Source organism: Astyanax mexicanus, chromosome 23 (genome assembly GCF_023375975.1).
Source record: "Astyanax mexicanus isolate ESR-SI-001 chromosome 23, AstMex3_surface, whole genome shotgun sequence".
NCBI classification, from domain to species: Eukaryota; Metazoa; Chordata; class Actinopteri; order Characiformes; family Acestrorhamphidae; genus Astyanax; species Astyanax mexicanus.
The window spans coordinates 30,519,346-30,547,245 of NC_064430.1; the positions used below are offsets into that span (position 1 = coordinate 30,519,346).

The 27,900-nt window shown below is 38.6% G+C and overlaps 2 protein-coding genes across 2 annotated transcripts; one reads left to right on the forward strand and one right to left on the reverse strand.

Annotated features, from left to right (window-relative positions):
* Positions 1-269: 269 nt before the first annotated feature.
* Positions 270-6,382, reverse strand: mcee (methylmalonyl CoA epimerase). The gene is made up of 3 exons (XM_022665173.2): positions 6,187-6,382; positions 3,352-3,698; positions 270-774 (listed from the first exon to the last, which is right to left on the reverse strand). Exons 1-3 carry the CDS (start codon positions 6,212-6,214, stop codon positions 622-624), a joined length of 528 nt encoding a protein of 175 aa, XP_022520894.2. The 5' UTR covers positions 6,215-6,382; the 3' UTR covers positions 270-621.
* Positions 6,383-7,217: 835 nt separating this feature from the next.
* On the forward strand, positions 7,218-26,639 carry mphosph10 (M-phase phosphoprotein 10 (U3 small nucleolar ribonucleoprotein)). Its single transcript, XM_049471310.1, has 11 exons — positions 7,218-7,340; positions 8,698-9,394; positions 14,070-14,257; positions 18,792-18,954; positions 20,097-20,238; positions 21,755-21,822; positions 22,141-22,278; positions 23,523-23,633; positions 23,800-23,907; positions 24,805-25,038; positions 26,379-26,639. The coding sequence occupies exons 1-11, from the start codon at positions 7,267-7,269 to the stop codon at positions 26,523-26,525; spliced, it is 2,070 nt and encodes a 689-aa protein (XP_049327267.1). The 5' UTR covers positions 7,218-7,266; the 3' UTR covers positions 26,526-26,639.
* Positions 26,640-27,900: the final 1,261 nt, after the last annotated feature.

Consider the following 27,900-nt stretch of genomic DNA (forward strand, 5'->3'; position numbering starts at 1 on the left):
TTGCTTAAACAAAAAAAGGTAGTACCCTGATGTGATAAGAGGTGGAAGAAATGGCACGATATTTTTTTTTATAATATCGTTCACGATATTCAAAAATGTTGGCGATACAATATGGTACACACCTATGCATAAATCCAAGTAATCCCTAAGGGTTCACATACTTTTTCTTGCATCTGTATATTTATAATATCTGTGGTGTATTACAGTAACCAAAAGTACCGTTGCTAGGTAACATCTCAATCATATTAATCAAAACACGAGATTTGAAATACTTGCATTGGCACCTTTATTACACTTATTCCTTCAGAAATGTATTTTAGTGTTTTCATAGAAATCATGTGTGTTTATGTTAATATACAGTTTAATTTCATCAAATAATGTGTTCCAATCAGGAGAAAAAAAATCTACTACAGAACAGAGAGCAGTACATAATCACACGCACACACACACACACACACACACACACACACACACCGTATGATAAAACTGGATTTTCTCTACACTTGTTTCTTTGATCTTCCCCTTATAATAAATTCCCCACACCAGACTCAGATTACAGTGGATTCCACTCTGTTATACTGGGTTTGTTGGTTGAAGGTGGTGGATGGCGAGTGTGGGACTCTATGCTTGTTCTAGTTCCACCAGAACTCCATCACAGTCTTTTGGGTGGAGGAACATCACAGGTTTTCCGTGAGCTCCTATTCGTGGCTCTGCTGAGAGCAGCCTGATGTTCTTCACCTTCAGATCTGCTATCGCTGTGTTTATATCATCCACCTGAAATCAAGAAGAAATCAGGATCCAAAGTTAAAAATTATTACATTACATTTTTATTACATTACAATTTAATACTAATGGCGTTTTTGAGGTACAGTGTTGTAACTTGTAGGAGAAGGAAACTAACTTCTTAATCTTTAGTGGAAGTTAATGAAAATTCCAATTCTGAATAATGAATAATGTCTAATTTTAACATTATAAATTTATAAAATTATAAAAACATAAAAACTGCTAAAATGGAGATGTGTTTTTACTTAACAGTGGCGATATGGAAACAGGGTAATGTTTTATTGTGTTACAGTGACCTGGGTAGGCTCTGGCCTGGGGACTGTAGCTCTGGGTCTTTTCTCATTAGGACTGTGTTTTTCTGATAGCAAATTGCCATTATTATATAATGTATAAATGTCCAGAGGTGGAAAAAGTACTGAAAAATTGTAATTAAGTAAAAGTACATTTACTTTGCTAAAGTAAACTTCTACTCAAGTAAAAGTAAAAGTACCCATCTAAAAATCTACTCGAGTAAAAGTAAAAAAGTACTCAATTTAAAATGTACTTTGAGTAAAAGTTACATAGTTACTTTTAATTATTTGATGTAAAAAAGTAAAAACAAATCATAAATTAAATTGTTTTTAATGAACTATTATTCCACATAATAATTTGGATCTTTCAGGCAGTATTTTTTTAGACCACCCCATGAGACATTTTCAAGAAGTTATGTGTGTGGTATAGGTTTTTATGATCCATTTTTTTTCTTTACTGTTAAAAAGTTATGGTCATATAGGTGCCTATAAACTGTATTTTTATAGTTTTTTTAGGTCATTATTATTTTTTATTTGCCATTGCTGTGCTTTAACTGCTATTTACATGTTTTTTTTAATATTTAAGCAGATTGTTTAATGATAAAAATACTTACATCACATGCCTTCACAGGTTTGATGTGGAAGTTTCGAAAGCTGACAGCTCTGTCCGGCATGCTCAGCATTTTTTTTTTTAACTCAGTAACAGGCAGTTTCACAATGTAGTGAAGTAAATTACTTGTGTCAAAATGTACTTGAGTAAAAGTAAAATTACCTATTTTAAAAAACTACTTTAAAAATTACAAATTACTCATAAAATCTACTCAATTACAGTAATGTGAGTAAATGTAATTCATTACTTTCCACCTCTGTAAATGTCTATTAGTTTTATACGCCTTCTCAAACTCTCATATTCTGAGGTTAAAGGAATTTAGTGTGTTTGATTCATATCAACTCAGATAAACACAGAGGTGTAAATACTGACAGCTATGTGCAATACTGATAAAAAACAACAACAACACAAATTAATTTTGTAACAGTATTAAACAATATTTTGTTATATATAATGTATTTGTAAACATCGTATACTTTTCTAGCCCTTCTTAAATATAATAATAATTGCTAACTAAATGTACAGTACAGGCCAAAAGTTTGGACACGCCTTCTCTTTTTCAATGCGTTTTCTTTATTTTCATGACTATTTGCATTATAGATTTTCACTGAAGGCATCAAAACTATGAATGAACACATGTGGAGTTTTATGTACTTAACAAAAAAGTATGGAAAAAAGGTACAGAGCAGAGACTGATTTCATTAATTTTGTACAATAGTTCCTTTTAATTAAAAATATGTAGTTTTTTATTTCAGAAAACATATTTTGAACAAATGCACTTTATATAGATATTTAGATACACAGTTCCAGTCAGTTTGGACACACCTTAAATTCAGTGTTTATTTTCTACATTGTAGATTAATACTAAAATCATCCAAACTATGCAGAAAAACATATGGATTCATTTAACACATTTTATTTAAATTTTAAATTTTATTTATTTAATATGTTTTATATTTTAAAGTCCTTCTAAGTAGCTCTTCTTGCTTAGGTTTTCTCATTTTCTCAGTTAGTTTTATGAGGTAGAGTCACCTGGAATTCAGGCTTTCAGTTAACAGCTGTGCTGAACTCATCAAGAGTTAATTACTTGAATTTCTTGCCTCTTAATGTGTTTGAGAGCATCAGTTGTAAAAGAGTTGTGAAGAGGTAGAGTTACAGGTATACAGTGAATAGCTCTATTTGAGTAACGTTCTAATCCAGATTATGACGAGAACTAAATATAGAAAAAAATTACTTTAGGAAATTAAGGTCAGTCAATGCGAAACATGTCAAGATAAAACTGGCTCTCATCAGGACTGACCCAGAAAAGGAAGAGCGAGATTTTCCACTGTTGCACTGTTACAACTTATTCTGTTGCACAGAATAAGTTAATCAGAGTTAACAGCCTCAGAAATTGCAAGACAACAGCTCCCGATATTCCTTCATAATCTGGATGAATTTAGTATTCATTTACAATGTAGATAAATAAGGAAAAAAAAACTTTTGGTACTGTATTTATTAAAGGAAAAGTAAAGCTTGGAATGTAGTAATTTAAGTCAGTAAAGCTATATTAATTATATTATATTACAGTAGCTGATAACTTATATTTATGAGGTAAATGAGATGTGATTTGATGAAGATTAATAGAGCAACATTTCTCTATCTCTATCAGATCAGTCATCTGCTCACCTCAATGCAGATGTGGTGCATCCCTCCTGATCTGTTCTTCTGCAGGAAGCCTGCGATGGGGCTTTTCTCTCCCAGAGGATGCAGAAGCTCCAGCTTAGTGTTGCCCAGCTCCACAAACACCGTATAAACCCCGTGCTCAGGTAAAGGCACAGCTGCGCTTACCTGGGCGCCCAGCACATCCCGGTACAGAGCTGTGGCTTTTTCCAGGTCAGGAACAGCAATGGCCACGTGATTCAGCCTGCCCAGCTTCCACAAGGCTGGAGGAACGCTCTGTCTCACAGATAAGGAGGAGGAGAACGTCCTCGCCGCTGCAGCACGGTGCTGGGCACACCTGGAGAGGCACGTCACTGCAAAAGAGGATGAGCATGAGTTAGAAAAATAAGATAAAAAGGAGATATAAAAAAGCTCATATACAACAGGTACACTATATATTTAGAAGTGTACTCAGTGTGAGGTAGAGAGCAGTACTGTGGTCACTATATGGAAGTTTCTTAGACAGGGATTAAGCCTAGTCTTGGATTACACAGCATTCTGAATAGAGAAATATAGTCTACACCTACACTTAATAAATAGGCTCAAATTTCAGTCACTGATTTGAGGAAAAACTCTCAATGCAAACAGAAATATTATATTAATTCATGTTTCACATAGAGCTGCAACAGTATAAGATTTTTAAGATACAGTACCAGTTAAAAGATTGGACACACATTCTTATTCAATGTTTTTATTTATTTATTGAATTTATTTTCTACATTGTAGATCAGGGGTGTCCAAACTTTTTTTGTTGGGGGTCAGGAGGAGAAATATATTTGAATTCACGGGCCACAGACTCTGTAATAAAACAAATAATGAAATATACCACTTTAAATAATACTTTTTTCTTGATCATTTTATTTACACACCATTTTACTTGACTTACTATCTTTATCTTTGACAGTGTTGTGTAAACTAAGATTTTTCAAATTGATGTTTCATTTCATGATGTCTCTACGGTGGCCGAGAAAGCCCAGCGCAGTGCAAATTGAAAAGCGCTGCAAAAGCACAAAACACATCCATCAAAATTGCAACACAGGCGCAGCAAATAGAAAAACGCGCTGCAAAAAGAAAAACGCGCTGCAAATAGAAAAACGTGCTGCAAATACAACCACAACACAACGGAAGTGAGTCACAACACAACGGAATTTTCCCGGGGGACCTTAAAAGATGCTGTACCAGCTAAGCTGCGTCTTCAGTAACGTCTCGGACTTCACTATGTGTACAAAGGACAATAAGTGGCAAACAAGGCGTTTTGTGAAGCAGAACTTTTAATAATATGCACACAACCGTGGTAATCACAGGTAATAAACATAACGTACTTTTCAGAAGCTTGTTTGCCACTTATTGTCCTTTGTATACAGCTGGTACAGCATCTTTTAAGGTCCCCCGGGAAAATTCCGTTGTGTTGTGGTTCTATTTGCAGCGCGTTTTTCTATTTGCAGTGCGTTTTTCTTTTTGCAGCGCGTTTTTCTATTTGCAGCGCGTTTTTCTTTTTGCAGCGCGTTTTTCTATTTGCTGCGCCTGTGTTGTAATTTTGATGGATGTGTTTTGTGCTTTTGCAGCGCTTTTCAATTTGCACTGCGCTGGGCTTTCTCGGCCACCGTATGTCTCTTAATATTAAACTCTTTAATTACGCCAACTTTTAGACTAGAAATGCGCACTCTCTCCGCTTTTAGACTCTTTGCTTTGTTTTTCTGCGCTAGAAATGCGCCCCCTCTCCGCTTTTAGACTCTTTGGCCCGTTTCTGACACCTAGCGTTCAAACTTTGAATCTCACATTCTATTTCTAAAATACCTCGCGGGCCGCTCCAAAAAAGGAAACGGGTCGCAAATGGCCCGCGGGCCGTAGTTTGGACACCCCTGTTGTAGATTAATATTAAAGGCATGAAAACAATTAAGGAACAAATATGGAATTATGTAGTAAACAGTAAAAAACAGTCCTTTACAATCCTCTGATCTAAACCTGATGATCTGAGATGGTGATTGGAGGTGATTTAATTGGAATGAGCTGGAGCTCATGTGAACAGCGTGAAGGAAAAACAGCAACTATTGTTCAGCACGATGAACATGAAAACACCAAGATTAAACTACTAAGTGTGTGCAGACAAACTAGTGCATCTCAAAAAATAAGAATATAATTGAAAAGTTACTAAAGTTACTAAATTTTTATTTAGTAATTTAGTTCACAAAATGTGAAACTTATATTATATAGATGTATTACACACAGAGTGAGCTTAAGGTTAAGGTTTTACTCTGTGTGTAATACATCTATATAAAATATGAGTTTCACATTTTAAACTAAATTACTAAAATAAAGTAACGTTTCAATGATATTCTATTTTTTTAGATGTACTAGTAAACAAACACTACATGATAAGGTGTGTCGAAACATTTAACTGGAATTACAGTATTTTTATGTATTTATTTACAGTTTTTATTAATTCCAGATTGTTAAAGTAACATATAACAAACACTGTGAAAAACACAAGACTGTAGCCTGTGGTGAAAAGCCCTCAATATATAAAAACACAGTAAATCATATTTATCTTTACTGCGGGATTAATCTGCTACAGTTCAGCCTGTTATTTAATATCTACTTAGGGATAATATTAATATGTAGCCAGTAAAGGCAGAGTTACTGTACTTATTCATACATGCAGTTTAACAGACAAACGCAACACATTCACACAGAGTGACGCGCTCGGGCGTGTTTTAATACAGCGTTTAAACTCGTTAAAAGACAGAATTTAAACCCTAATCTCTCATTTTATTTAATAAAAACATTTCTCTCCTTATTTACCTGCAACCTTCAGCACAGAGGCCGCCATCTTTTCCCTTCAAAATAAAAGTCCCACAGCGTTATTTGGTTAAGGCGGTTTTTATTAGAAATGTAAATGAAAGAAGAACTGCAGTATTTAATATGTAAAATACGTTTTTAATATTTCCAATAACTCGCGTATTTGTTTTATATAAAAAAATATAGAGCTTTAAAAACATTAAACTGGAAGATCACGTGGAACCTCCGTCCTGTTTCTAAGGGAACGTGGTCTCGCGGACCGGGACTATGACGGTCAGTTTGATTCTTTTAATCGAACCGACTCTTGCAAACGACCTGCGTCTATTGATTCAGTGAATCATTGATTCGGGCTTATTGATTCAAAATAAGCGATTTTTTTCCCCCTCATTTATGATTAAACTGTCATTTATTGTTTTAAGTTCATCTTAAGTGTTAAGTTTATTATTAAAACAATTTATTTTTATTTTTAGGCTTTATCTTGTATGTTTATCGCTTATCCTGTAAAATAATAATAATACAATATTCTGAAATATTCAGAAATAGCGAATATGTCTGATTTAGAGTTTTTTAGAGTATTTTTTTTATCTTAACTTATTTCTAAGTTCCTTCAAGTAAGTTTTAAATGATCTAATCTGCTAAAAGTGTAAAAATAAAAGCAATAAGTTCGAAATAAGATGAATATTATAATAGAAGTTAACATAGATCCAGGCTTATTTGATTGGCAGTGCAGTGCAGAAGTGTATAAATGATACATGTATACTTATGTATACTATGTAAAAGTAGATATAATTGTATTTTTAAATTATATTTTGAACATATAATGTTACAGACTTTCACTAAGAATACAAAAGAAACTCTGTTAACTTGCAGAAAATGGCTGTCAATTATAAACATGTGAAAAATACTTTCAGAATATTCTTTTGTAAAAAAAAATAGATAATTTAATTATTTTTAAAATTGTTTATTATAAATGTTTGGAATAAAGGTTGGGTTGAGTGGTGACTCGTGAGTCGGTTCCTCTGATTCGGTTGGTGAGGAGTCGTGTGTGAGGAGTCGGTTGATTCAGTGGGAGCAGTAGCAGTGATGGCGGCGCGCACGCTGGAAACGTGTTTAGAGGTTTTGGAGAGGAGCGCGGCTCTGCCCGAGCGCTTCTTACGGTGAGAGGAGATCATTTACCCGGTTCTAAACTCAGGCAGGGCCGCGGAGGGCTGGTTCTGTTTGTTAGAGGAATTTATCAGGTTGTTGTGTTTAAATGGGGCAGATGGGGTTCAGTGCTGCAGCTCGCGTGTCTCAGTAACTCCAGCGTGGCTGCTTTAACTTTAGCTTTACAGCAGCAGTTCAGTTCTACCTTTCTCTTCAGAGATTCAGTGTGTGTAACAGTGTGTGCGTGTGTAACTGAGTGTCAAACACTGTGTGTAACAGTATGTGTGTAACAGTGTGTGCGTGTGTAACTGTCTTAACAGTTTCTGTGTGTGTGTGTGTGTGTGTGTGTGTGTGTGTGTGTGTGTGTGTGTGTGTGTGTGTGTGTGTGTAACCGCGTAACCGCGTGTGTTTAACAGCGTGTGTAAGTGTGTGTGCCTATGTAACTGTGTCCAGCCGTATGTCCAACCGCGTGCGTGTGCAATAATGTGTATAACTGCGTGTATGACTGTAAAAATGTGTGACTGCGTGTATGTGTGTAACAGTAAGTGACTGTGTGTAACTGTGTTAGTGTGTGTGTGTGTGTGTGTGTGTGTGTGTGTCTAGTGTAAGAGTGTGCAAAATAGCAACAATATTAGCTAGGTCACAAAATCTAATGACTTTTTTCCATGATACACAACATGTATTGATATATGTTGACTCACAGACAACCCAAGAAAAACACTGTTTCTGTCCATCCAATTAAACTGATAAAAAAAAGAAGTACAGCTGTTCAGTCATCAGTGTTTGAATGCTGATAAATAGGCCTGCGCAGTATAACATTTCATTTTGTTTGGAAGCTGTGCTTCTGATCTTCTACCAGTCACTAAAGGAATCCCTCTGGGTTCAGTTATAGGGTAGTTATATTTAATATATCAATAAAAATGTGTTGACAGATAAAGATTGTAAAGTACATCTGTATACTGAAGACTTACTTCTTTACTGCACTGCAAATATTGCAGAGTGGGCTGTTAAAAACTGCTTTGCCCTTCTGACTTCTTTCAGATTGCCTCCAAAGCCACAAATTAATTTGCAGATTTACTTCAGTATGAAAAAATATTACAATTAGGATGGTCAGCAACATTTATTTCAGAAAAGCAAAAGAGAAAGCTTATTTTTTCCGCTTAAATAAAGTAATCTAACTAATTAACTGGACAGTAGAGACATGAATCCGATAACGCGTTCTGTTAAATTTCTCATGTGTAGTTGATGTTGTATAGTGTGTGTATAGTGCTGGTGTGTGTTGAATAGTGTGTAGTGTATAGTGCTGATGTGTGTATAGCTCTTCAGGTGAGCATCTCTCATGTTCCTCCTCTGTGTTTATGACTGTAACAGGCTGCAGGATGCTCTGGCCTCAGACTTCACCGCCCTCACTAAGACCCTGTACGACCTGCACAAATCCCAGCCGCAGGCCGGCAGCACCGGCAGCCCACTGGACCAGCTGGTGGTGGAGAACTTCGATGAGGAGCAGATCTGGCAGGAGCTGGAGCTTCAGAACAGCACCGTGATCCAGCACTTCGAGGAGGCCGTGGGTCAGGCCGTCGCCGACGACACACTAACCATCATCACAGAGGAAGAGGAGGATGAGGAAGATGAAGGAGATGGAGAGAATGGTGATGATGAGGAGCTGGAAGATGATGAGGAAGATGATGATGAGGAGGACAACAACAAAGAAAACAGACTAAAGCCTAAATCAAAAGCAGCAGCAGCAGCTGATGATGAAGATGAGGATGAGGAGGAAGATGGATTTTCTGATGAGGACTCTGATATCGATTTTGATGTGGATAAATTAGAGAAACAGAGCAAACAGAAGAAGAACAGCACAGCGAAGTTCCCTCCCTCCAGGACTGTGTCGGAGGTGGATGATCAGTTCTTTAAGCTGGCGGAGATGGAGGCGTTTCTGGATGATATGGATAAGAGGGAGGGGAAGGAAGGTGTGGGGGAGGAAATCGATTATTTTCAGGAGTTGCCCTCAGACGAGGATGAAGAACTGGGCTTTGATGAGCCAACAACGTCAAAAAGTCGGAAAAAGGTGAGTAAGCGCTGTTTTTATATATATATTATAACCCGAGCTCAGCGATACGAGCTCAAAGCGCTGTCACAATAAAATAAACATTTCATTTTAATTATGATAAATGGAAAGTTCTTTTAATGAGAGACGGACACAGTGACCTTCTTTGTCAGGGGTAGAGTCACGTAACTACACACAATTAGGCCTGTCACGATAACATTTTCAGGATGATATATCGTCCCAGAAATTATTGTGATAAACAATAATATTGTCATTTTAAAGCACCACTATAGAAAATGCTTTTTCCTGCTTCTGGGCTCCCAAAGGAGCTTTAAGACAATGTGCCACTATATATATACTATATTATATACTAGCAAAATATTTTAATATCCTAAATAACTAAAACAAATAAAGTACAACCACCCTGTGTTCTAAAAAACTGCACTAAATAGTAAACAGACCCTTATTCAAAAAATAAAGTAACAACAAATAGATTAATGTTACATTTACATTAAGTATTTTTGAAAAAAACTCTGAACACATAGGCACTTGCAGATTCCTTTTTCTAATCATATATGTCAGGGGTGTCCAAACTTTTTTTGTTGGGGGCCAGAAGGAGAAATATATTTGAAGTCACGGATCACAGACTCTGTAATAAAACAAATAATGAAATATACCACTTTAAATAATACATTTTCCTGATTACTTTCATTTACACACCATTTTACTTGACTTACTATCTTTATCTTTGGCAGTGTTGTGTAAACTAAGATTTTTCAAATTGATGTTTCATTTCATGATGTCTCTTAATATTAAACTCCTTAATTACGGCAACTTTTAGACTCTTTGCTCTGTTTTTCTGCGCTAGAAATGCGCACTCTCTTCGCTTTTAGACTCTTTGGCCCGTTTTTCTGAGCTAGAAATGCACACTCTCTCCGCTTTTAGACTCTTTGGCCCGTTTCTGACACCTAGCGTTCAAACTTTGAATCTCACATTATAAAAACCTGCTTAACAGCGGGCCAACTTTCATTCTATTTCTAAAATACCTCACAGGCCGCTCCAAAAAAGGAAACGGGCCGCAGTTTGGACACCCTTGGTATATGTATATGCTGTAAAACACACATTAGCTTAGTCCATATGATTGAAGACACACTGTCAGACAAATTCAGAGCAAGAAACACCAGCATGTTTACTGTGTGGGGCTTGATGCAGGATCAAACACAACAGGGGGAACCATTTTTATATTCAGTATTCAGCTGGATGAATTGGGCTGGATGGTTGTGCTTTAAATAAGATCTCAGGTTAGTAGTATTGCCAGCTTTTGTTTCCACTGTTGTGAAACCTTGTAAACATACCGGCTGATTCGTGTTGATGGTTCTCCTCGCTCATTTGGCTTAAAGCTAAAATACTCCAGCAATACTCCCGCACCGGAGCCATGGAATACGGTTTTAAAACGTCCTGTTTAGTTTTGAGAAAGTCCAATTAGCCTCAAATACGTTCGCTAGCTAACACATCTCCACACACACACACACACACACATCTGTAATATTACTCTACTCTACGCTACCAACTCATTAGGGGTGGGCGATATGGCCCTAAAATAATATCAAAATATCTCATAGTATTTTTGCGATAACGATATTCTTGGCGATATGACAAAACATTCTATTAAAACATATTCAAGAATACACTACTGCAACAAAATTAAAATAAAATTTTAATATTGCATACGCTATGATATGACACACCCCTTACTGAGATATTAAAAAATACAAGAATTTTATCAGATTGTTACAGAAGTCAATGATCCAGAATGTCGTAATACTAATAATGCACTTCAAATATCTCCATATATCCAGGATTAAAGTAAGATGAATGATACTGGTCAGATATAATCTGTCTCTATTAGATATTTAATGGGAAATGAGAACAGTGTGAATTTTTCTTTTGCTAAAAACAGTAAAAAAATAGAACCCTGATGTGATATTTAGGGGTGGGTGATATGGCACGATATTAAAGGATATAATATCGTTCACGATATTCAAAAAAATTGGCAATATTATCGCATACGATACAATATTGCGCACCCCTAGTCCACATGCTTCCCTCACTTAAGATTCTGCTTCAGTATCTACTAACTTGTTCAGCAATGCACATTTTTGGTCATGCCACTCTGGAAAAAATCAAGAGACCATTTCAAAATGATCAGTTTCTCTAGTTTTACTATTTATAGATATATATTTGAGTAAAATAAAAATCATGGTTTTATTCTATGAACCACTGACATTTCTCCCAAATTCCAAATAAAGATACTTTCATTTACAGCATTTATTTGTAGAAAATGAGAAATTGTCAAAAGAATAAAAAAGGTACAGTGCTTTCAAACCTTAAATAATGCAAAGAAAACAAGATCATATTAATTTGTAAATAAAGCATATATTTTAAGAGTTCAGAAATCAATATTTGGTGGAATTACCCTGATTTTTAGTCACATCTTTTGGGTGAACTTATTTCCTTACTAGGACAAAAATAAGGCAGTTCAGTTTTGTTTGATGGCTTGTGATTGGCTTACATGATTTACATTCAGATGTTTAAATAGGGTTCAGGTCTGGAGATTGACCGTCAACTTATTTGAATGTCAGTCTGCAACCGCAGGATGACCTCAAGTGACCTATAAAAAGAATGGCAAATGGCAGCTGGGGTGAAGTGCATGAAAATAACAGTTCAAAACAATCTCTGTGGATGAAGTACCACCAGATAAAGACAGTGTGAAAGTCAGCCCAATCTGCAGACCTGAACCCCAATAAAAACCTCTGGAATATAATCAAGAGGAAGATAGAGAGACATCAAGTCATCAAACAAAGCTGAACTGCTTAAATTTTTGAGCCAGGAGTGGCATAAGGTCACCCAAAAGCAGTGTGAAAGACTGGTGGAGAGCATGCTGATACAAATCTGGGTTATTCCACCAATTATTGATTCTGAACTCTTCCTTAGATGAAACTTTTTGTTGTTTCTAAATGAATATGAACTTGTTTTCTTTGCATTATTTGAAGTCTGAAAGCTCTGCATCTTTTTATGTTAATTTGAACATTTCTCATTGTCTGCAAATAAGTGCTCTAAATGACAGTATTTTCATTAGGAATTTAGCAGAAATCGCTGTAGTTTTTAGAATAAAACCACAATGTTCATTTTACTCAAACATATAGATATAGATAGATAGTTGCATCAGAGAAATTGATTATTTTTCCAGAGCTGTGTACAGTTTCAAGAAAAAGTATGTGAACACTTTGGGATTACTTGGATTTTTGCATAAATTGGTCATTAAATGTGTTCTGATCTTTGTCTATTGTTGTGACGTAGATAAACACAGTCTGCTTAAACTAATACCACACAAAAATATAGATATGTTTGCATGGTTTTATTAAACACTATGTTAACATTTACAGTGCATCCTGATCTAATTTTATGATAGCTAAATGTATCACAATATGATTGAACATTGTCATATTGCCCACCGCTAATTATTAGGGGTGTCACGATTTCAGTATTTTATTGAAATCGATCGAAATTGTGTCATGGTCTCGGGCCTCGAAGTCAAAAAGAGGATCGACGATCCCTCCCTCTTAGCTACGCAAATGGCGCAACACACTGTAGCTGACGCCGCGGACACTGTGACTGCTGAAAGAGCAGCTCTTTCTCCAGAGAATGTGAACATTCTCATCTTCTTAAAGAAAAACTTAAAAAATATAAAAATAAGTTGTTTTGTTTAGCCTCAAATATGTTAATAGTTTTGGTATTTTAAGGAGCATCTTTCTCTCAGATAAAGTTAATAATATATCTTTATTAAAGAAAAAATCTTGTCATTCTCAGGGACCGAGTCTTATTTTTCATGTTTAACTGTTATAGTAGGATAGAGTTCAGTTTGTTAAGGCTCTAATTGTTCTATTGTTTTGTACATGACTGTTCCTGTATTGTTTGATTATTTATTTTGTTATGTTGCACATTGCTGTTTTAATAGTGCACACTGCTGCTACCAAAAAAAGCCACTAGATGGCATTACAAATATATCTTAATTAAATTATTTAAATTTGACCATTAGCGCCTAATGTGGTGTATTACAGATCACTTGTATCACTTTGTATCACTTATATCAAGCCCACCTTTTAAAATAAGATAATGTAAATTTGATTAATCAAACCAATGACTGACCATAGACTAATCTAAAACTGGCATAGGCCTCTCTGCTGTAAAAAAGGGAAAATTGAGTATCGAATCGTGACCCTAAAATCGGAAATAAAATCGAATCGAGGATTTAGAGAATCGTGACACCCCTACTAATTATAAGGAATTAGTGTCCACGAAGTGATACAGACTTAGTGTGAGAAGGCTGTGCTGATATTTGTGATAACAGAGAACACTTCTTAACCAATCAGATTGTGAGGTCAGAACTAACTGTTGTATAATAAGGAGTGTGTGTGTGTGTGTGTGTGTGTGTGTGTGTGTGTGTGTGTGTGTGTGTGTGTGTGTGTGTGTGTGTGTGTGTGTGTGTGTGTGTGTGTGTGTGTGTGTGTGTGTGTGTGTGTGTGTGTGTGTGTGTGTGTGTGTGGATTATTTCTTAATTAATAGAAGTGAATATTATATGTGATTTATTTCTCTCTGCTCTGGAACTGATGGTGTGTCTGTTCTTCTTCTTTAGTCAAAAAGCTCCAGAAATGTAAAATATAAAGAATACTTTAATGATGAAGAGACACCTGAACACCAGCCTGATGAGGAAGATGAATCTGCACCTGAGGAGGAGGAAGATGATGGTGGAGAGGAGGAAGAAGAATTAGGAGATGAGGATGAGGAGGATGAAGACCTGGATGAAGAGGATTTAGATATGGAGTAAGAATCTCTTTTCACTTTTGCAACTGTTGTGTTTGTGAGAGTCTTTCTGATTGCGAGTGTTGTTTGTGAGAGCTGGTCTGATTTTGAATGCTGTGTTTGTGAGAGCTGGTCTGATTGCGGATGGTGTTGTGTTTGTGAGAGCAGGTCTGATTGCGAGTGTTGTGTTTGTGAGAGCTGGTCTAATTGTGGGTGTTGTGTGTTTGTGAGAGCAGGTCTGATTGCGGGTGTTGTGTGTTTGTGAGAGCAGGTCTGATTGAGGGTGTTGTGTTTGTGAGAGCTGGTCTGATTGAGGGTGTTGTGAGTGTTTGTGAGAGCAGGTCTGATTGTGGGTGTTGTGTGTTTGTGAGAGCAGGTCTGATTGAGGGTGTTGTGTTTGTGAGAGCAGGTCTGATTGAGGGTGTTGTGTGTGTTTGTGAGAGCAGGTCTGATGTTGTGTGTTTGTGAGAGCTGGTCTGATTGTGGGTGTTGTGTGATTGTGAGAGCTGGTCTGATTGTGGGTGTTGTGTGATTGTGAGAGCAGGTCTGATTGCGAGTGATGGGGGTGTGAGAGCAGGTCTGATTGCGAGTGTTGTGTTTGTGAGAGCAGGTCTGATTGTGGGTGTTGTGTGTTTGTGAGAGCAGGTCTGATTGAGGGTGTTGTGAGTGTTTGTGAGAGCTGGTCTGATTGAGGGTGTTGTGAGTGTTTGTGAGAGCAGGTCTGATTGTGGGTGTTGTGTGTTTGTGAGAGCAGGTCTGATTGTGGGTGTTGTGTGTTTGTGAGAGCTGGTCTGATTGCGGGTGTTGTGTGATTGTGAGAGCTGGTCTGATTGTGGGTGTTGTGTTTGTGAGAGCTGGTCTGATTGAGGGTGTTGTGTTTGTGAGAGCAGGTCTGATTGGGGGTGTTGTGTGTTTGTGAGAGCTGGTCTGATTGCGAGTGTTGTTTGTGAGAGCAGCTCTGATTGAGGGTGTTGTTTTTGTGAGAGCAGGTCTGATTGTGAGTGTTGTGTGTTTGTGAGAGCAGGTCTGATTGCGGTTGTTGTGTTTGTGAGAGACTGATTGCGAGTGTTGTGTTTGTGAGAGCTGGTCTGATTGAGGATGTTGTTTTTGTGAGAGCAGGTCTGATTGTGGGTGTTGTGTGTTTGTGAGAGCAGGTCTGATTGTGAGTGTTGTGTGTTTGTGAAAGCAGGTCTGATTGCGAGTGTTGTGTGTTTGTGAGAGCAGGTCTTATGCGGGTGTTGTGTGTTTGTGAGAGCAGGTCTGATTGCGGTTGTGTTTGTGAGAGACTGATTGCGAGTGTTGTGTTTGTGAGAGCTGGTCTGATTGAGGATGTTGTGTTTGTGAGAGCAGCTCTGATTGTGAATGCTGTGTTTGTGAGAGCAGCTCTGATTGTAAATGCTGTGTTTGTGAGAGCAGGTCTGATTGTGAATGCTGTGTTTGTGAGAGCTGGTCTGATTGTGAATGCTGTGTTTGTGAGAGCTGGTCTGATTGTGAATGCTGTGTTTGTGAGAGCTGGTCTGATTGTGAATGCTGTGTTTGTAATAGCTGGTCTGATGTGTTGTGTTTGGTGAGAGCTGGGCTTATTGTGAGTGTTGTGTTTGTGAGAGCAGGTCTGATTGTGAATGCTGTGTTTGTGAGAGCTGGTCTGATTGTGAATGCTGTGTTTGTGAGAGCTGGGCTTATTGTGAGTGTTGTGTTTGTGAGAGCAGCTCTGAGTGTGGGTGTTGTGTTTGTAATAGCTGGTCTGATGTGTTGTGTTTGGTGAGAGCTGGTCTGATTGCGAGTGTTGTGTTTGTGAGAGCTGGTCTGATTGCGGATGGTGTGTTTGTAAGAGCAGCTCTGATTGTGGATGTTGTGTTTGTGAGAGCAGATCTGATTGCGGGTGTTGTGTTTGTGAGAGCTGGGCTGATTGCGAGTGTTCAAGGAGATTTTTTATTTTATTGTCATTCGCATCACATGTGGTACATGAGGTGGAACGAAATTGTGATCTCACGATCCAGTTTTACACCCAAAGAGCTGTTATTAATAGATATATAGATAAAAAAGAATACAATAAAAGAAATAGGATATACAAAATAGATAGATAAATATCCCAAGAATAAAAAAAATAAATAGAGAGTAGAAGGTTCAGCAACATGAAGTCCAGAGTGCAAGTGTGCTATAGCAGCATGATAATGTGAATTAGAGCAGTGGAGATAAAGTGTCTCAGTGCAAGTAAAGTGACCATGTTTGTAAACAGTAAACAGTAATTTGTCCTTGGTGTCAGTGCAGTGTGTTTGTTAAGTGGAGTTTAAGAGTCTTACAGCTTCCGGAATGAAGCTGTTTCTGAGTCTTGTTGTTTTGCACTTAATGCTCCGCAGCCTCCGGCCTGAGGGGAGTGGGACAAAAAGTGCGTGTGCTGGGTGGGTGGGATCCTTCCTGATGCAGGTGGCCCTTTTCCTGCACCTGGAGGTGTAAATGTCTGTGGTGCTGGGGAAGCTAACTCCAACAATCCTCTGTGCAGCCTTCACCACCCTCTGCAGTGCTTTCCTGTCTGCAGCAGAGCAGCTTCCATGCCACACATTGATGCTGGAGCACACAACGCTCTCCACCACACATCTGTAGAAGGAGGTGAGGACTACGCTCCCGAGTCCAGCTCGTCTCAGCCTCCTGAGGAAGTAGAGCCGCTGATGTGCCTTCCTGACCAGAGTGGAAGTGTTGTTGCTCCAGGTGAGGTTGCTGGTCAGGTGCACACCCAAGTACCTGTAGCTGTCAACCACTTCCACCGCAGATCCTCCAATGTGCAGGGGGAGGTGGGCATGCTTGCCCCTTCTGAAGTCCACAATCATCTCCTTTGTCTTTTTTACATTGATGCAGAGGTTGTTTTCTCTGCACCAATCCTCCAGGTGTTCCACCTCCTGCCTGTAGCTGGACTCATCTCTGTTTGTGATGCATCCAACCACTGCCGTGTCGTCCGCAAACTTCACAATATGACAGCCTGGATGGAGAGGTGAGCAGTCATATGTGAGCAGTGTGAACAGGAGGGGGCTCAGCACACAGCCCTGAGGGGAGCCAGTGCTGAGGATTATGGAGGGGGAGGAGATGTTGTGAATCCTCACAGACTGCGGCCTGTTGGTCAGGAAGTCTAGGACCCAGTTGCACAGGGAAGAGCTCAGTCCAAGTGAGGAGAGTTTGGTTATCAGTGTCTGAGGAATCATGGTGTTGAAAGCAGATGTGAAGTCCACAAAGAGCATCCGAACGTAGGAATCCTTCTGCTCCAGGTGGGTGAGGGCAGTGTGGCCCACGGAGGAAATGGCATCCTCTGTGGATCGGTTCTTCCTGTATGCATACTGGTGTGGATCCACAGTGATGTTGATGGTGGCTTTGATGTGGGTCTGAACCAGTCTTTCAAAGCACTTTGTGACTATCGGAGTGAGGGCTACTGGCCGGTAGTCATTCAGACCTGTCACTGTGGAGCTCTTGGGGACCGGGACGATGGTGGCGGTCTTCAGGCAAGTGGGGACAGCTGCCTGGATGAGGGACGCGTTGAAAATGTCGGCCAGGACGTCCGAGAGCTGGTCTGCGCAGTCTTTTAGCACCTGTCCGGGGATGTTGTCCGGGCCGGCAGCTTTCCGGGGGTTAATCCTCCTCAGCGTCCTCCTTACTTCTGCTGGTGTCACGCTGAGGGGCTCCTCTCCTGGTGAGTGTGGGAGTCTGGTGCTGGGGGTGTGTCAGGGTTCTCAAAGCGGGCGTAGAACGTGTTGAGAGCCTCAGGCAGGGATGGGTCTTTGGAGCTTTGTGCAACGTTAGATTTGTAGTCCGTGATGCACTTGATGCCCCTCCACATGCTCTGTGGATCCTGGGAGGAAAAGTGTCCCTGGATTTTCTGAGCATATGCAGCTTTTGCCCTCTTAACTCCAGCAGTCAGCTCTCTTCTAGCCCTCCTGAGTTCATCCGAGTCTCCAGATCTGAAGGCAGCATCCCTGGCTTTCAGCAGGGAACGCACCTCTGCGTTCAGCCAGGGCTTCTGGTTCGGGTAGCAAGTCACAGTCTTGGTAGTAGTGACATCCTCCACACACTTGCTGATGTACCCGAGAACAGCAGATGTGTATTCCTCCAGATCCAGCTCACACTCAGCAGCCTCCCTGAAGACCTGCCGGAGCGCGGAGGAGCTGCAGCTCGCCCAGCGTAGCTCGGATATTATTGTCCATAGTTGCTGTTTTACTGACCAAACTGTCCTTAATCCTCAGAAGTTCGGTTCTGCTGTAACTCACATGCATGGGGCGCGTAAAGTTGGGTTCAGAACCGACGTAAAAACAGCTCAAAATAGGGTGTTCGCTAGGAGCGTGAGAAGCCGCTGCACTACTGCGCGCCGCCATCTTGCAGTCAGTGTTGTGTGTTTGTAAGAGCTTGTCTGATTGTGAGTGTTGTGTTTGTGAGAGACGGTCTGATTGCGAGTGTTGTGTTTGTGAGAGCTGGGCTGATTGCGAGTGTTGTGTGTTTGTAAGAGCTTGTCTGATTGTGAGTGTTGTGTTTGTGAGAGCAGGTCTGATTGTGAATGCTGTGTTTGGTGCAGGGCTGATCCGGAGAGTCAGAAAGCGAGGGATGCTCTGAGGAAGGTGTCCTTTGATCTCCCGAGTGAGAGTGAAGGGGAGGATGTGGAGGATATTCTGGGAGGAAAGAAGAAAAATGCAGCACAATCAGAATCCAAATCTACTTATGAGAAAAGACAAGAAAAGGTAGGAATCACATTTCCAATTTAATACATTTTTATTCATATCATACTGATACTGGGCTGTACAGTACAATGAAACAGATCTCCAGTGCAGATAAACAGATAAACATCAATGCAAGACAAAACACAAGGTGCATAGACGTATATTGCTATCTTGGCAGTGAATTGTCAACAGGCGCATCCCTAATGATCATACACTCTCACTTGTTACACCTGCAGCAGTGCACAAACCCATAGCACAGATTATGCAAACTTTAATAAATATATATATACTGGCTTTTATTGGCTGAAAATCGTTTCAACGATACTTTGGAGATTGATCTTACCATCTCAAGTTATTAATTTTTTTACTTTTTTCTCAGTTCATAAAGATGCAGGATGATTAATACTCTGGTAATTTTATTATAGCTTTCTTTTTTATCTTCTACAGCTTTTTATCTTTCATTAGATTCATATAATTTATTAGCTATCATTTTTTAGATTCATCTACAGCTCTGCTCTGCTGCATATCTATAATCCAGCTCTGAAAAAATAAGAGTTTCTTTGATTTTAGCAAATTGAAAACCGCTGGAATATAATCAAGAGGAAGATGGATGATCACAAGCCATCAAACCAAACTGAACTGCTTGAATTTTTGCACCAGGAGTAAAGCAGCATAAAGTTATCCAAAAGCAGTGTGTAAGACTGGTGGAGGAGAACATGATGCCAAGATGCATGAAAACTGTGATTAAAAACCACCAGGGTTATTCCACTAAATATTGATTTCTAAACTCTTAAAACTTTATGAATATGAACTTGTTTTCTTTGCATTATTTGAGGTCTGAAAGCTCTGCATCTTTTTAGTTATTTTTTATTATTTAGCCATTTCTCATTTTCTGCAAACAAATGCTCATTTTATTCAAATATAAACCTATAAATTGCAAAATCAGAGAAACTGATTCAGAAACTGAAGTGGTCTCTTATTTTTTCCAGAGCTGTATATTTCTCTCACAAATAATTTAAACCTGAATAAAATCACATTAGATCCATTTTGTTTTATTATCTGATGTAAAATCTGTAATATTTCTGAAAGCTGAAGATGATTTCTGCAGTGTATTAGTATGTATTAAATGTAGTGTGATATTAAAGTGCTGTAATGTGAAACAGATGGCGGAGAAGATCGGGGAGCTGGAGAAAGCAGCGTTAGCTGAGAAACCCTGGCAGCTGACCGGGGAAGTGACGGCACAGACCCGACCTGAGAACAGCATGCTGGAGGAGGATCTGGAGTTCGACCAAAACTCCAGGATGGGTAAAATACAGCACTGCTCTGATCACACTTTAAAACAACACCATCAGAAACTGCATTTATTACTAGTGTTGCACAATATACCGATACTAAAAAAGTATCTCGATACTTTGTCATAAATAATGGTACAATACTTCATTTATTTAGTACCGCTGCTAAACAAATTATGTTATATGTTTTTTTTTTTTTTTTTTTTTTAAACTTGGCCATAAAGCTGCTGCAACAGAGAATTATTTATTTTGTGCAGATATGTTTAACAACTTTGTTGTGACATAATGTAATGCAATTTATTTAGTTTGAATTATTAAGTTAATATTGTTTTCCTGCTGTAAGGTTGTGCTCAACAGAAAGCAAACGCTGAATAAATATCACATTGTTAGTGTTTTTTGTTTAATAATAAAACAATAATATTAAGTTCAATTATCTTTTATTCCATTAATTTTCCTGATGTTCTATTTTTTTGCTGAGGTATTGTCCAGTATTGTACAGTATCGGTATTGAGATATTTAGGCAGGTATTCTATCGAAAGTCATAATTTTGGTATTGTGACAACCTTATTTATTACTGAAGCGTGTTTGATTTGAATTAGAGCTGCACAACATGGAAAAAATGCATTGCAGTTTTTTTTTTGTTCTGAATCAAAATAATAAAACAATAAACATTACAATAGCCCTATCCGGATGGAATTAGTTTGTGAAAAATGTTTTACACTTCTACTCAGTGATTAAACAGGAGGACCAGTGAGTTTTTAGGCTTTCTCTGTCACGACATCGCGTTCAGTAGCTCCTCCATTTCCACAAGCTGTTGTGTTTATATGTGGATCTCCGTGGAAATGTGCGCCCAAAGTGTAATTACGGTGCGCGGTAGTGGACAAATAGCTATTTTATTAAACGTGAGGTGATTTAATCTCAGAGATGTGGATCTGGACAGGACTAAAAATACTGGAGGACCAACGAAAAGTTCAGCGAAAAATAGTAATTAATTCAGCATGTAATTTTCTCAGAGGACATCTGAGAAAAACACGTACATGGTCGTTCTGGACGGGAATAAAATCACAGAGGATAAAACCCCCCATAAAAGAAAAAAAATACCCCAGAACCCCCTGAGAAACTAATCCCATTTGGATAGGGCTGATGACAACAGTCACATTAATACATGGTTGATAATAGTTAATTTGTAGTATTTTTATTAATAGGTTTCATAGATAGATTATTATTATCTCACAAAAGTAAAAACACATTTTTTGTAAATATTTTATTGTATCATTTCATGGGAAAACACTGACAATATGACTCTTTGATATAATGTAAAGTAGTTCGTGCACAGCTTTTATAACATTGTAACTTTACTGTGCCCTTAAAATAACTCACATTGCTGATTTAATGAGCTTTAATTCATTGAAGAATTAATGAACAGTATTGCTATATTAGTATGTTTCTGTAAAAGCAACTTTATTTGTATAACTTTATTAAAACTGAATACAACCCCCTCCCCCCTCCTGTTTGTTTCCTATATAAAGCTCCAGCAGTCACAGAGGAGACCACCCTGCAGCTGGAGGACATCATCAAACAGAGGATCAAAGATCAGGTCAGTTCAGTTTCAGTTACATCATTAATCAGATCTGATTCGGTCTGTGTCGCATTCGGCCTGTGTCGCATTCGGCCTGTGTCGCATTCGGCCTGTGTCGCATTCGGCCTGTGTCGCATTCGGCCTGTGTCGCATTCGGCCTGTGTCGCATTCGGCCTGTGTCGCATTCGGCCTGTGTCGCATTCGGCCTGTGTCGCATTCGGCCTGTGTCGGATTCGGCCTGTGTCGCATTCGGCCTGTGTCGGATTCGGTCTGGATCGGATTCGGTCTGTACTGTGTGTATTATCCAGTGTGTAATTGTTGTGTTTATGGTATCAGGCGTGGGATGACGTGGTGAGGAAGGAGAAGCCGAAGGAGGAGGCGTTTCAGTATAAGAAGAGACTGACGCTGGACCACGAGAAGAGTAAACTCAGCCTGGCTGAAGTCTACGAGCAGGAGTTCCTCAAACAGACCGAGGTAAAATACATACATCATATAAATAATGATATTCAATCAGTAATACACTTAAGGTTTGTTCTATAACATATAATATTGGCTGCAGGCTACAGGAGTCCTGTAGATCAGCACAGCAGTGCCAATATTACAGGTTAAAGCACAAACCTCGAGTGTATTATTGCGATTATACCCATTCTATTATCTCACTGTTTATTAAAAGATTTTAAGTTAAAGAGGACGAGAAAACACAGTCTGTTTGGTTATAAAAACTCCGCCAGTTAAAATAGTACCATTGCTGCTCTGTTTGTAGCTGCGCTGTTTGGTTTGTAAGCGCCGCATCGTTGCTAGGTTACTTGTATGTGGAGTAATACACAAAGAGCTTCGGCTACAGTGCATTTCAGTGCATTAACGGCTAATAATCATTATATTAACGTAATTGCGTATATTCATTTAAATTACATTTTTACAGTACCATTCAAAAGTTTGGACACACATTATTCAATGCTTTTTCTTTTTTTTCTTCTTCTTCTTCTCCTTTTTTCCTACATTGTAAATAAATATTGAAGTTATTCAGGCTATGAAAGAACACATAAAGAATCAGGTAGTAACTTTGTGTTAAACAAACCAAAATACTTGCAGTAACTCTGATGAACTTATCCTGTGCAACAGAGATAACTCTTACCCTTTCTTTGATGAGAGCCAGTTTCATCAGTTTCGTTTTGGATTTACTGATCTTCATTTCTTAAAGTATTTTTTTTTTGTTTCTTACGTAAGTAATTCTTCTCATAATCTGGATTAGAACATTACTCAAATATTTACTATTCACTGTATACCTGTAACTCTACCTGTTCACTACTTTACTTTAACTGATGCTCTCAAACCTTTACATTAAGAGAAAAGACATGTAGGTAAATGTCTTCAGAAAGGGGGCAAGGTGGTAAAATTAGCTTTTATTTTATTTGTCTGTTCCACCCTAGTTGCTGCAGCCTTTGACATCTGTTGCACCATTAAAGGTGGAACAGGAAAGTTAGCTAGCTAGTCACCGAGACAGACTACTAGCGATGTTTTTTTTTATGCTTGTTATGAATAAAAAGACCTTAAAACTTGGTAATATGGTGGTTATCTTATTTTTTAACAAGAACATGAACTTACAAAACAGAGGGGTAGGGCCAGGGGGTGAAATGAGGTTGGGCCAAAGTATCCATAGACATGTGCTTTATTATACTAAATTCAGCTCACACTGTTCTTCTTTTGCTGGGTTTCAGAAAAAGACAGAAGAGGAGGAGAATCCAGCTCATGTAGAAATCCAGAAGCTCATGGACTCTCTCTTCCTGAAGCTGGACGCTCTCTCCAACTTCCACTTCACACCAAAACCGGTAAGTCTGCTCAGCCTGAACCTGAACGTTTAATACAGATCTGACCTCCAGAAATCTCACACATTATAAATAAAGAATGTAGAAGTTTTATATAAAGCATTCAGTTGAGATATATATACGTTTTTTCCTGTTTGTCCTCATTCTCTTTCTCTCTCTGTCTCTGTAGCACATTCCTGAAGTGAAGGTCGTCTCCAACCTGCCATCCATCACGATGGAGGAGGTGGCTCCAGTCAGTGCCAGCAGTGCCACTCTATTGGCTCCTGAAGAAGTTAAGGTGAGAATCCTTACAGATTATTCTGTCCGTTTATCTACAGGAAAATCCAGAAGGAAAGATCATCAATTTATAGTACAGAGAATACACTGTTTATTCTGTTAACCTCCTAAAACACAGCCTTTTGCTTTGTGTGCATTTTTTATGTATCCTGTTTATTTGGGATTAACCTTATTAAAGAAGTAATCTGTCTTTCTACAGGAAGTCATTTTGGCAAAAAACAAATGTCCTCATATGGGGACAGTAGTTTATTTTATTATTTCAAAATGATCTTTGTCATTTGGGATAAAAAAATGGCTACATTTTAGCATCTACAGTAAGTAAATTAACAAAGTTTCAAACAAAAAATTGGATCAGAATGTTCCTTTCTGGACTGGCTGTAGAAAATGTTGATTGGGATTCCCTTCATTCTCTTCTCTTTTCAATCAATTGAGTGTAATGTTGTCATGTGACCACTAGCAGGTATGGGCAGTGTCTCCATATGAGGCTAAAGGGTCAATGTTAAAATAAATATATATATATATTACGGAGCAGAGAAGCAGAAATGTACTGTCCACGTATAAAGCCACAGGGTCTCAAGAGGTTAAACCACTTTAGCTCCAACCATTAAGCAATACAACCTAATTCATCTCATTTAGTCCTGTCACAATAATTTAAATGATGAGAAATACAATATATATTGTATGGCGTATTCTAGTTACTACCTACAGAAGCTTGATCAGTTTTATTTTGTGTTGTTCTTGTTTTGTTTCTGTTATACCGTCCTCTTACTGAACCATGATGTAGAAACCACAGTACTAACCAAACTCCTAATAAAGCTGATCTCAGACCTGCCTCCTGCCCCAACAAAAGCAGACACAGATATCTCACTCTGTGTTATTTATTTATTTATTTTTTCAGGAGAAGAACAAGGCTGGGGATCTTCTGGGCGACTCTGAGAAAACGGCTACAGATAAGAAGCGCGAGAGGCGTAAGAAGAAGCAGCTGAAGAGGCTGAAGATTCAGGAGAGGGAGAAGAGGATGAAGCTGAAGGAAGCAGCAGCAGAGGGAGGAGTGAAGACCAAGAAGTCGAAGGCTGAAGTTCAGGAGACTCTCAGGAAACTCACTAAAGGAGGGAAAGCCAAACTGCTCACGGTGAGAGGCTGATTTAATCTGCTGATATCTGATGTACCTTAAAGCGGTAAAATTTAAATTTACAACACACACACACTGCTAATGAAGGCATATTTAATGGTGATCAAGCCTCTGGCAGTAGGACTTTAGGACAGTAGGGCTGTGTGTTGGCAAGAAATTGTCGCTATAATGCATATCAGGATGCAGGGGATACAGGTTAATATATTCCCATTACTTTAATAAGTAACTAAACCCCCTGAATGTGTCTGACTTGACCCTCAGCTTAAATTAGAAATTAAAAAAAGCTAAAATGTGGGAGGGGTAGTTTGGGAGGGGCACTGGGTGATGTATGGGTTTAGGGGCGAAATAGAAAGAAGAGCTGAGCAGTGTTTCCTCTGAGATGCAGATAGTTGGATGTCAGCGGGGGTAATATTGATTGACTGATTTGCATATTGCTAATGTGCATCATCCATGCCCATAGATGATGAAAATCCCAAGAAAATTAGGTCAAGAACTGTCCAACACATTATTAAAAAGTGGGCAGGGACCTCTGATGAGAAACATCATCTTCCAAGAAGGCATGTAGTCTGTCAAAAAAAAAAAATCCAAATTATGGTGATTGTTGATCACTTAAACGTTTGGTGAAATCAAATAGGAAAAAACACCACTAATACTCAAGGGATATGTAGTTAAATTAAGATAAGGTGATCGTAGTGAAAGTAAGAGCATTTCCACTTGCACAATGTGAAAGGAACTCAAGGGATTGGGACTAAACAGTTATGATGTAGCCTTAAAAAAGCATTTTGTCAGTGAGGCCAACTGGTAAAAAACAGCCTTAGTTTGCTTAAGAACATAAATATTGGACTCTGGAGCAAAGAAAGGTCAGGGTAAGAAGAGAGGTGAATAAAAAAGAGATGCACCCTTCATGCCTAATGTCTAGCGTATAAGCCTGTGGGGCGGGGCTATGATGTGGGTTTGATGCTGCAGTTGGTCTGCAGGTTTAGGTTCAGCAACAGTATGTGCTGAAAGAAAGAGGTCAGCTTACTACCTGAATATACTGAATATAGACCAGGTTATTCCATCAATGGATTTTTTCTTCTCTGATGATCACGGCCATATCCAAGATAGCAATGCCAGGATTCATGGAGCTGGAATTGTGAAAGAGTTCAGGGTTCAGGGAGCATGAGATCATCATTTTCACACATGGATTGAGAGAGTTCACCACAGAGTCCAGATCTTAAGCGAAATAAATCCTATATTTTACTCATCAAATACGGGCCTCTTTTAATGCACCCTCTGAATGAAACATTCATATACTCTGCAGGATACTGATGTCTGTTCTTTATGTTCTCTGTTTGCAGAATGACGGTATGGATAAAGCTCTGCGCTCCTCTCAGGCCTTCTTCTCACAGCTCCAGGATCAGGTCAAGACTCAGATCAAGGGCTCCAAGGTCCAGCCCAAGAAGAAGAAGCAGAAGGAGATTTCTGCCAGCAAGCTAAAGTTATAGCTGTAGTTCTGAGATTGTCAGTGTGTACAGTTTTCTTTAATGATGACAGTTAATTCAGTCTGTGTTTTCACATGATCTTGTCATTTATATTAAAATTGTCATATTTAAAAGAAATCTGAGCATTCTGGTGTTCTTTGGAAGTCGGTGTTATCAGATTTCATTTCAAAAAGAGTCCAGCACAGTTCAACACATCTTCTAAACCTGGCAACAAATTAGCATTAGATGAATCAGGTGTGCTGAGCAAGAAAAACTAAAAAAACTGAACCCTGCAGAAATCTGGCTCTAGTTCCCCAGTTCCCAGAGTGAATCAACATTCACAAATCAGTTTTTCTCAATAATCTGATCAATTAATTTATGTGTACGTTAGAAATCAAATTATAGGAAAACGTCTGCAATAAAAACTCCAGCAATAATCTGATTTCTACGTGGCATTCAGTAAATAATCTTACAAAATGATGAAAAGTAAATATGAAGCATCTTGCTAATACTGATCTGTAGAACTGACCTTTCTCTAAATCTCTGCAGTGATGCAGAAAATATACATTTTAATGTACAGTCATGTGAAAAAGTTTGGGCACCCCTATTAATCCTAATTATTTTTAGTTGTAAATATTTGGGTGTTTGCAACAGCCATTTCAGTTTGATATATCTAATAACTGATGCAAAAGCACAGAAAAGGCTTTCACATCACTCTCCCATACAGCTTCTCCTTGTGTAAAGTGCGCTGTATTGTTGACCGATGCACAGTGACACCATCTGCAGCAAGATGATGCTGCAGCTCTTTGGAGGTGGTCTGTGGATTGTCCTTGACTGTTCTCACCATTCTTCTTCTCTGCCTTTCTGATATGTTTCTTGGCCTGCCACTTCTGGGTTTAACAAGAACTGTCCCTGTGCTCTTCCATTTCTTTACTATGTTCCTCACAGTGGAAACTGACAGGTTAAATCTCTGAGACAACTTTTTGTATCCTTCCCCTGAACAACTATGTTGAACAATCTTTGTTTTTAGATCATTTGAGAGTTGTTTTGATGAGCCCATGATGCCACTCTTCAGAGGAGATTCAAATAGGAGAACAACTTGCAATTGGCCACCTTAAATACCTTTTCTCATGATTGGATACACCTGGCTATGAAGTTCAAAGCTCAATGAGGTTACCAATCCAATTTTGTGCTTCAGTAAGTCAGTAAAAAGTAGTTAGGAGTATTCAAATCAATAAAATGATAAGGGTGCCCATACTTTTGCACCGGTCAAATTTTGGTTTAATGCATATTGCACATTTTCTGTTAGTACAATAAACCTCATTTCAATCCTGAAATATTACTGTGTCCATCAGTTATTAGATATATCAAACTGAAATGGCTGTTGCAAACACCCAAA

What these genes read in the sequence shown, in the direction of transcription:
- mcee (XM_022665173.2), bottom strand. Translation starts at nt 6,214, where the DNA reads ATGGCGGCCTCTGTGCTGAAGGTTGCAG. An exon ending in CTCTGTGCTGAAGGTTGCAG is followed by an intron (nt 3,699 to 6,186) that starts GTAAATAAGGAG and finishes CCTCTTTTGCAG; the next exon opens with TGACGTGCCTCTCCAGGTGT. An exon ending in TGCACCACATCTGCATTGAG is followed by an intron (nt 775 to 3,351) that starts GTGAGCAGATGA and finishes TCTTGATTTCAG; the next exon opens with GTGGATGATATAAACACAGC.
- mphosph10 (XM_049471310.1), top strand. Translation starts at nt 7,267, where the DNA reads ATGGCGGCGCGCACGCTGGAAACGTGTTTAGAGGTTTTGGAGAGGAGC. An exon ending in CGTCAAAAAGTCGGAAAAAG is followed by an intron (nt 9,395 to 14,069) that starts GTGAGTAAGCGC and finishes CTTCTTCTTTAG; the next exon opens with TCAAAAAGCTCCAGAAATGT. An exon ending in AACAGAGGATCAAAGATCAG is followed by an intron (nt 21,823 to 22,140) that starts GTCAGTTCAGTT and finishes TTATGGTATCAG; the next exon opens with GCGTGGGATGACGTGGTGAG.